Here is a 10,632-nt window from a genome sequence, read left to right as displayed (position 1 = left end):
AAAAATGTTCATAAATATAGAAAGTGTTCACGAATCTGAAAAATGCTGACGGATTAAAAAAATATTCACAAGGTTGAATTTTATGTGAACCTAAAAAATATTTACAAATTAAAAATATCACGAAGTCAAATATGTTCAACATGCGTCTAAAAAACTAACCTAGTATTGAAAATAACTCACAACATATTCAATAATACACATCACATACATAAAACAATGTCCATGTATTTTAAAAAGAAACCAAAAAGGAAAAGAGGATAACAGCATTAGAAAAGGGAAATAGGAAAAGGAGAATGGGATAAAGAGAAAGCATGAAAAGGGTGAAATAAGAAAAAAAAAGGAACACAAAAATAATTAAGTAAATAAACCAAATACAGAAAAAAAACAGAAGGAAATTAAAAAGAACCGCAAAATGGATAAAAGATAATGGAAACAATGGAAACAGGAAACTAAAAGGAAAAAAGGTGATCTAGTCGCTAGACTAGTCGAGGAACAGCAATGGAAAGTAAAACCAGCTTATGTTCGTTTGGCGAACCAGCTTACATTTGTTAGGCGAGAGGGAGGCAAAACCAGCATGTATGTACACCCCACAACTAACCATTGTTTGCTTGGTTCGCTCAGCTCTTCTCACCTTTCCGTCGACATCTACTAAGGATTCAGCGTAAGTGGGTTTATCCGTCCGAAATCTGACTCAGTCCAGGAAGCTTATCATAAAGGGAGGCGACAAGTGGTTTGATTCCTTTTTCGAGCAAAAATCTAGGAAAAACTAACGGCCACACGTGTGGCATCTTACACATCGCCCACACGCCTCCTTTACTACTCATTTTACCACATGTAAACAGATGACAGCAGCAGGAATCTTTTTGGTTTTCGGCTTAAAAATGTTTTATCTCCTAATTAAAAAATTGAATTAAAAATCCATTTTCACCATTAAATCCGTCTCGACGAGATCTTCAAAATTAGACCACGTGTTGATATGTTTTGACGAATTTTTTTTTTCAAAAGTTGCCATGATGTTTACACTGTAGTTGTCTTAGTGCTTAAACTAAAGTTGTCATGTGGCAATTTCAGTTTGTAGAGCATGGCAATTTAGTATTTTGATGATGGCAACTCCAGTACTTTGACCATGAAAATTATTTTTTATATAAACCATGGCAATTTTAAGTGCATGTATCATGGCAATTTTAGTTTATGGTTCATGGCAAGACTAGTTTCTTAATTCTCCATTTTATAAATGTCAAAAATTACTTTTAAATGTAGAAGAAAATAGTTAAAACATATCATGGAAAATTTAGTGTAAACGCCATGGCAATTCATGTGCAATAGACATGGCAGCTTTTAACCAAAAAAAACATTCGTCGAAATATATTGATATGAGATCTAGTTTCGAAGATCTCGTCGCGAGGGATTTAATGGTGAAAACGGATCTTCAATTAAATTTTTTATTTAAGAGATAAAACATTTTAAAAACTGAAAATCCAAAAAATTACACATGCATGCAGTGACGCTCCCACCACATGTGTGGGCGTTAGTGTTGTCCAAAATCTAAGGTCAGAATACCAGAGTTCTTTCTAGAAAATAGATTCATTCTTCAACCCAGGCTGGCCGAGGACGGGTATCTCTAGAGTGCAATATTTCTCGCTCGGCCCAGTACTAAACTTTCGCCATAAAACCAGAGTCCTTCTTTTCAGTTAAGTCCTATTTGGCACTTCAGGCGCCACTTAGAGATGGTTCTACAAATGGCGGATACCCTGTGACGGCAATTCCTATTCGGCACTGCAGGCGCCACGTTAACGGGCGCCTGCAGGGCACACCACCTTCTGCCAGCTGGGCCGGCCCGTTTAAGTTCTCTTCTCGTTTATTAAATCGAGAAAACAAAGCGCTCCTGGTGGATCGAAACTACAGACCTACCGCGTGTTACCATGCGACGTTTACCAACGCGCCACCAAGCCAGATCTGGTAAGATGCAACGTCTCCCTTCTTTTATTCTTTCCTTTTTCCTTTTTCTTTTCTTTTTCTAATGTCTTTTTTTTTCTTTTTTCCTCTTTCTTTTTTCCTTTCCTTTTAAATTTTGATGTACTTTTTTCAAACTAGATGAACTTTCTTTTCTAAGTCGATAAATTTTTGTTCAAATCCGCTGAACTTTTTTCAAAATCGATGAACTTTTTTCAGATTCGATGACCTTTTTCAAATTTGATGACCTTTCTTTCAGATTCGATAAATTTTTTCAAAATCGCTGAACTGTTTTTTAGATTCGATGAACTTTTTTCAAATTGAATGAACTTTTCTCAAAATCGATGACCTTTTTTTCCCAAAATCGATGAATTTTTTTTTAGATTCCATGAACTTTTTTCAAATCAAAGGAACATTTCTAAAAATCGATGAACTTTTTTAAATCGAATGAACTATTTCCATTTTTGTGAGTTTTTTCTTTTAAATTCGCCAACCTTTTTTTTACCTGCGAAGTTTTTTTTGTGAATGATTTTTTTAATTCTTGTTTTTTCACAATACATACACATGTTTTTGAACAGACAGCGGTCAACTGGTCAGGCCTGTCAATTGGTGAACTTTTTTTCTCAAATTAGTGAACTTGTTTTAATTCAAATAGCGCGGTCACAGTACTTCTTAAATAGTGCGTGCTGTATTCAATCACTAGCAGCCGAATAGTGTAGTGGTGGCCAGTCTCTTATGGGATAGCTGCGACCTGAGTTTGATTCCCCACGACGCACACTTTTTGTTGGTGGGATTTTGCGATACAGTATTTCGGGACGAACGTGTTCATGGGCTGGCCCACTAAGGTTTTCCTGTGACGCCGGCTAGCTTCGGGGGCGCTTAAGGCGCTGACTAGGACCTCCCTCCTCTGACATCACCTACGTAGGAAATGGGCCGGCCCGTTTAAATTTATACCTCTTGTTCGCAACGCGTACATAACGTGTGTGCAGGTTTCGATGCTGTTGGTGTTTTCCAATTTTGGAAGCTTCTAGATGTTTCCCATACTGGTTTTCTTCTTAGATTTTTGTTTTTTTTGTTTTCCTTCCGGTTTTAAAAATTTGGAGAATTTTATAAAAACTGGGACGTAAGTTTAAAACCTGTTGTGGTCGTAAAACCAATAAAAGAAAGGAAGAACTAGGTACTGTGACCACCTCGATATGTCAACTTGGTCGGCGCACTTCCATGCATCATCTGCCTTTCCACTCCAATTGACGAAAAAGGGTTTCCACTCCAATTTGATGCAGTAAGCTTCAAATAGGCGGTCCCAAGCGTATACATCGTTCAGTGGTGGGAGCTGTTGTGTTTGTCACCTACAGCACCCCATCATGGGCTGGCTCAAGCATTGCGGTAGTGGGTTTTTCCCATTGTTTGAGAGCTCTTCTATTGCTTTGTCTTTTTATCTGTTTTTGTCTATTTTTGTTTCTTTTTTTTTCCAGTTTTCCTTCTTATATATATATTTTATTTAGAATATTTCAGATTTTTTTCTCTATATTTAGGGATAGAAACATAGTTCATATTTTTTTAATATTCACCATGCATTAAAAATGTTCAAAATTATGTTAATAAAATGCTCATATAAGAAAAAAAGAAAAACAAGATAAAGGTAAAGAAAAAAAAAGGAATGGAAAGAGGGGAAAGCACGGTTCAGAAAAAGTGTGACCGTATGTTTCAGAACAACAAGCAAAGATTCAGAATCCATGGCAGAGCTGCCGAGACGAGAACATTATGAAAGACAAATCACTTCCATCCCACACGCTGGTAGTAGAAGGCAACCAGCCAACAGCTATAAGCATTCCAGTCACAGTGGCCCAAGAGAGTTGCCCATGGCATGTTTGGTTTGAGCCCAAATTTGACATACAAAAATATTGCCATCCATTCAAACAGTGACCCAATTTTTTGTCATGGCCAGCGAATCGATTTTGGCTGCAACCCAAACACCTAGGAAGCAAAGCTCAACAAGCGAAAATGTATTAGTAGATCAGACGTGAGTAAATCAATAAATCCAACAATAATACCATAGAAGAAAAAGAGACACCAAGCACCAGCGCTGCAGCCGTATGGTATAATGGAAAACAGTAGAACAGTTCTGAAGCATATATGCTCCATTGATTCTTCATAACATTAACATGGTGTTCAAGATAGCATAACAAGAAGCATAAGCGCTACTTCCGCCATCGAAATTGTTCAGTTCCACTACAAAATAGGAAGAAGAATGAACAAAAGACATCACTCATTTGGGTTAGATGCTGCAAGCCTGCAACGATAGGACGTGTCCAGCTCCTCATTTTATGTAAAACTGACAAAGAACAGCTTAACAGCAGAGCCAAGTGCCAGCAGTAACTCGATAAACCCACAGACAATAAAAGGCAAAAGAGACAGCCATATTACAGAAAAATAACACTAGCCAATGGCAGCATAAATAGACAATCACCAGCCTTCCAGCAGACTACAGCAGGATGATTAAGATAGCACTCCAATAATCTATTCCTACAAATAAATTTCAAATCCTGGACATAAATGTAGCAGCCAAAGCTATTTTATCTGAAATGGTGAAAGCCAGTGCAACAAAGTTCTTGCTAACTTTTTCAACAATAGCTGTATTGAAGTAGCAATCAGCCACAAGACCGTGGTAGTGACCTGATTACTTGTCGTTGTAGTGAACAATCAAACACAAAACTACGCTGAGCACCAAATCACAGTTAACATAGACAGGGGAGAACAGTAGAACAGTTATAAAGCATAGAAGCTCAATTGTTCATAACATAAACATGATGTTCAAGATAGAATAATAACAAGCACCAAATGTTGATAGCACAAGCGCTACTTCCTCCGTCCAAATTGTTCAGTTCTACTAGTAGTAGTGCGAAATGGTAACAAAGAACAAAAGACATGGCTCATATGGGATAGGATAGTCCAGGGGCACAACATCAATCAAACAAGGAGTCCAAAGCAGTAAGATGGAGCGCCGCATCTTACAGAACTATGGTGAACGGAGGCTCCTTGTTCACGGCATCTTCTTGTCGCGTCTCAAACAACGGAAGTGAAATCATGCTCTCTTGGAGGCGATGCCTAGTAAGTGACAAACTGTTTGCAAACTGATTCAAACTGCTTTCATGGTCTTCGCTTTCCACATTTCCTAGAAACACGCCGTCAATGTCGCAACGCAGCATACGGTCAGGACCATACTGGACCAACAGCTCACGGCCATTGATCACAGCCATCATAGGGACATACTTCACACTCAAATTAAGCGGCGGTGATGCCTCCATCACCCGCAAGTCAATCCGGTATCGAAATGCCCAAACGTCTAGAGTGACACAGTCACCCGATGTGCGGCGCAAAGCAAGGTCGCCACCAAGATCGAGCAATGACACCATGTCGCCCGGCAACTGGGCTGGGCGGCTCATCTGCCGGAATGTCTCGGTTAGGGTGTCGAACACGGTTATGCCGAGGCCCAGTGCCCAGTGCAGGCCACTCCTATGGTGGACTGGTGGGTAGTCCGAGGACCGGGTCGCCGGAAAAATCTCTAAAACTGTCGGCCATTGGACACACCTTGGCTGGTCCGATCCCACCGGGAGGACGAAGTAACCAGGCGGCTCGACCGTGGCGCCCCTCGCCATGGGTGCCGAGTATATCGCCCAGAGCACCCGGTGCTCTCCGGACGCTTGGTGCCGGTAGAAGGCGACGACGGTGGCGGAGCTGAATCCTGGCCGTAGCGGAGGGCGTGGCAGAGGAGCGCACTTGCGGGTGGCCGGGTTGCAGATGTAGAAGCTGGACTGCCGCGACAGGATGAGGAGGCCATCGCAGGCGGCGTGGTGTATGACGGCGATGTTGGAAACGGGATCGCGCGTGTACTGGAGGATGTGTCGTATGTTCTGATCTCCGGCGGCGGCGAGGCAGGAGATGCCCTCGTTGTGTCGTTCGATGATGGGGAGCGACGGCAGGCGGCGGTGGTGGTCGAGGATGAACCTGTCGGTGGAAGTGGCGGCACGCCAGCACTTCCTGACGGCGCGGCAGCGGAGCACGTCCTTGGGCGGCAGCCGGACCAGGATCTCGTCGACGACGAGCCACTCCGGCAGGTCCTCCAGCATGGTGTCCGGCATGGTGACTGCTCCTTGCGCGGAAAAGATGCAGAGAAACAAACATTACTACTACTACAACCGCATGATGAATGATAAAAGAAAAGACAATAGCAGCAGATCGGGCGAGCAGCGAGGGATTGGGCGCAAGAAAGAAGTGCCTCAGCGATCTAGTACAAATCAGATTACGAGGAGAGAAAGGAATGGATTTGAAAGCGGGGAAGAAGCGAGAGGATTTACCTTGGGGCGGGGCGGGTCGGCCGGCCGGGCGATCTGAAAGCGGGGAAGAAGGCGCTCTTGGCGAAGCTGGGGAAGACGGAGCCTTGGCAATGCTGGAGTCTCGTCTCTCGTGCGCAGTAAAGGAGGAGGAGGATGGGTGGCACGCTCTGTTGCATGGTCGACGGGACTGGACGACGAGCTGCGTAGCCTTTTCAGGTGCGCAGCCTAGCTAGGTGGGAATCCATGGAGCTGCACTTTGACTGAATTTAATAAGGCCAACTCCAACGCGCCACACGTCCGCTTTGTCGGATTTCGCCCGTTTGAGGTGACAATGAAGCCGCGTGCGTCCGGATTCGTGGATGCGGCGGACGGACGCCCAACGCGCGGCCGCATTTCGATCGCATCTTGTCCGCTCGCCCAGCATAGTATATAAAATAGAAATGATGCATATGAAACGGTTCAAATCAAACATAGCTCTCAAATAGTCTTTACAACCCAATCGAAATTTGTTTGCATGACAATAAAACAATATAAAATAGTTTTACAACCCAATCAAAATTTATTTGCATGATAAGAATTAAACTCATAGATCTACTGGTTGCCAATGTGAGTCCACACGTGCTCAACCAAGTCATCCTGGAGTTGGACATGAGTATGCCAATTACGCAACTCCCGATGAAACTCGACAAACCGTTCAAAGGTTGCAGGAGGTGCATGCTCAGGCTCAACATGTTCACCCTGGAAATCAAACCCTTGGTCGTAGATACTATCATCACGCTCATCCTCCACGATCATGTTGTGCATGATCACACAAGCAGTCATCACCTCTCAAAGCTTCTTCGTGCTCCATGTCAATGCAGGGTTACGAACGATACCCCACCGAGACTGAAGCACACCGAAAGCACGCTCCACATCCTTCCTAGCACTCTCTTGCATTTGGGAAGACCGCTGTCTCTTCTCTCCTTGCGGATTGGGTATGGTCTTCACAAGAGTGGACCACTGAGGATAGATGCCATTAGCTAGGTAATATCCCTTATTGTAATGGTGGTCATGGACCTCAAAGTTCACCTCCGGGGAGTGCCCTTCCGCAAGCCTTGCAAACACCGAAGACCGCTGAAGAACACTAATATCATCCTGAGAACCAGCCATGCCAAATAAAGAATGCCATATCCAGAGATCTTGTGAAGCCACGGCTTCTAGTATAACAGTGGCACCTTTCACATGCCCCTTGTACTGCCCCTGCTAAGCAAATGGACAGTTCTTCCACTTCCAGTGCATACAATCTATATTACCAAGCATGCCCGGAAAGCCCCTCTCGGCATTGATCGCCAACAACCTCTCTGTATCAGCGACATTTGGCTCTCTGAGGTACTCCGAGCCAAACACTTCCACCACGGTCGTGCAAAAACTGTACAATGAGAGGAGACATGTGGACTCACTCATACAAACATACTCATCCACAAGATCACCAGGAATTCCATATGCAAGAATGTGGATAGCCGCAGTGCATTTCTGGTATGAAGAGAAACCAAGATTGCCTAGGGCATCCTCTTTTCAGTCAAAGTATGGGTCATGTGCGACCACTCATCGGAATCGGCGATGAAATTGATGTGGCCTAAAGAGTGCAAGTAATCGGCATAGAGAAGGGTGTGGCCTTTTGTTGGGGAACGCAGTAATTTCAAAAAAAAATCCTACGCACACGCAAGATCATGGTGATGCATAGCAACGAGCGGGAGAGTGTTGTCCACGTACCCTCGTAGACCGTAAGCGGAAGCGTTTTGTCAATGCGGTTGATGTGGTCGTACGTCTTCACGATCCGATCGATCCAAGTACCGAACGCACGGCACCTCCGAGTTCAGCACACGTTCAGCTCGGTGACGTCCCACGAACTCACGATGCAGCAGAGTGTCGAGGGAGAGCTTAGTCAACACTACGGCGTGATGACGGTGATGATGAAGCTACCGGCGCAGGGCTTCGCCTAAGCACTGCAACGATATGACCGAGGTGGATTATGGTGGAGGGGGGCACCGCACACGGCTAAGAACAATGTCTGTTGTGCTTCTAGGGTGCCCCTTGCCCCCGTATATAAAGGAGCAAGGGGGAGGCCGGCCGGCCCTTGGGGCGCGCCAAGGAGGGGGAGGAGTCCTCATCCTAGTAGGAGTAGGACTCCCCCTTTCCTAGTCCAACTAGGAGGAGGGAGGGGGAAGGAAGGAGAGGGAGAGGGAGAGGGAAAGAGGGGCTGCGCCCCCCTCCCCTAGTCCAATTCGGACTCCCTTTGGGGGAGGGGGCGCCACCTCCTGGGCTGCTGCCCTCTCTCTCCCCTAAGGCCCACTAAGGCCCAATACTTCCCCGGGGGGTTCCGGTAACCCCTCCGGCACTCCGGTTTTCTCCGAAATCACCCGGAACACTTCCGGTGTACGAATATAGTCGTCCAATATATCAATATTTATGCCTCGACCATTTCGAGACTCCTCGTCATGTCCGTGATCATATACGGGACTCCGAACTACCTTCGGTACATCAAAACACATAAATTCATAATACCGATCGTCACCGAACGTTAAGCGTGCGGACCCTACGGGTTCGAGAACTATGTAGACATGACCGAGACACGTCTCCGGTCAATAACCAATAGCGGAACTTGGATACTCATATTGGCTCCCACATATTCTACGAAGATCTTTATCGGTCAAACCGCATAACAACATATGTTGTTCCCTTTGTCATCGGTATGTTACTTGCCCGAGATCCGATCGTCGGTATCTCAATACCTAGTTCAATCTCGTTACCGGCTAGTCTCTTTACTCGTTCTGTAATGCATCATCCCGCAACTAACCCATTAGTCACATTGCTTGCAAGGCTTATAGTGATGTGCATTACCGAGAGGGCCCAGAGATACCTCTCCGATACACGGAGTGACAAATCCTAATCTTGATCTATGCCAACTCAACAAACACCTTCGGAGACACCTGTAGAGCATATTTATAATCACCCAGTTACGTTGTGAAATTTGATAGCACACAAGGTGTTCCTCCGGTATTCGGGAGTTGCATAATCTCATAGTCTGGGGAACATGTATAAGTCATGAAGAAAGCAGTAGCAATGAAACTGTAACGATCATAATGCTAAGCTAACGAATGGATCTTGTCCATCACATCATTCTCCTAATGATGTGATCCCGTTCATCAAATGACAACACATGTCTATGGTTAGGAAACATAACCATCTTTGATTAACGAGCTAGTCAAGTAGAGGCATACTAGGGACACTTATGTTTTGTCTATGTATTCACACATGTACTAAGTTTCCGGTTAATACAATTCTAGCATGAATAATAAACATTTATCATGAAATAAGGAAATAAATAATAACTTTATTATTGCCTCTAGGGCATATTTCCTTCAGTCTCCCACTTGCACTAGAGTCAATAATCTAGATCACATCACCATGTGATTAACACCAATAGTTCACATCACCATGTGATTAACACCCATAGTTCACATCGCCATATGACCAACACCCAAAGGGTTTACTAGAGTCAGTAATCTAGTTCACATCGCCATGTGATTAACACCCAAAGAGTACTAAGGTGTGATCATGTTTTGCTTGTGAGAGAAGTTTAGTCAACGGGTCTGCCACATTCAGATCCATATGTATTTTGCAAATTTCTATGTCTACAATGCTCTGCAAGGAGCTACTCTAGCTAATTGCTCCCACTTTCAATATGTATCCAGATTGAGACTTAGAGTCATCCGGATCAGTGTCAAAGCTTGCATCGACGTAACCCTTTACGACGAACTTTTTGTCACCTCCATAATCGCGAAACATATCCTTATTCTACTAAGGATAATTTTGACCGTTGTCCAGTGATCCACTCCTGGATCACTATTGTACCCTCTTGCCAAACTCATGGTGAGGTACACAATAGGTCTGGTACATAGCATAGCATACTTCATAGAACCTAGGCATAGGGAATGACTTTCCATTCTCTTTCTATTTTCTGTCGTGGTCGGGTTTTGAGTCTTTACTCAACTTCACACATTGCAATACAGGCAAGAACTCCTTCTTTGACTGTTCCATTTTGAACTACTTCAAAATCTTGTCAAGGTATGTACTCATTGAGAAAACTTATCAAGCGTCTTGATCTATCTCTATAGATCTTGATGTTTAATATGTAAGCAGCTTCACCGAGGTCTTTCTTTGAAAAACTCCTTTCAAACACTCCTTTATGCTTTCCAGAAAATTCTACATCATTTCCGATCAACAATATGTCTTTCACATATACTTATCAGAAAACTGTAGTGCTCCCACTCACTTTCTTGTAAATACATGCTTCACCGCA

At 43.9% G+C, this 10,632-nt stretch overlaps 1 protein-coding gene across 2 annotated transcripts; it reads right to left on the bottom strand.

The window, feature by feature from the left end:
• Positions 1 to 4,705: 4,705 nt before the first annotated feature.
• On the bottom strand, positions 4,706 to 6,489 carry LOC123073706 (uncharacterized). 2 transcript variants are annotated; one of them, XM_044496760.1, is made up of 2 exons: positions 6,312 to 6,489; positions 4,706 to 6,106 (listed from the first exon to the last, which is right to left on the bottom strand). In XM_044496760.1, exon 2 carries the CDS (start codon positions 6,093 to 6,095, stop codon positions 4,965 to 4,967), a length of 1,131 nt encoding a protein of 376 aa, XP_044352695.1. In that variant the 5' UTR covers positions 6,096 to 6,106; positions 6,312 to 6,489; the 3' UTR covers positions 4,706 to 4,964. The 2 variants fall into 2 exon arrangements, with proteins under 2 accessions (XP_044352695.1, XP_044352694.1); XM_044496759.1 differs by having other exon boundaries at positions 4,706 to 6,100; positions 6,312 to 6,487.
• Between the last annotated feature and the right edge of the window lie 4,143 nt (positions 6,490 to 10,632).

This window comes from Triticum aestivum, chromosome 3D (assembly GCF_018294505.1).
Source record: "Triticum aestivum cultivar Chinese Spring chromosome 3D, IWGSC CS RefSeq v2.1, whole genome shotgun sequence".
Lineage (NCBI taxonomy): Eukaryota > Viridiplantae > Streptophyta > Magnoliopsida > Poales > Poaceae > Triticum > Triticum aestivum.
This window is presented reverse-complemented; position numbering and strand designations above follow the sequence as displayed.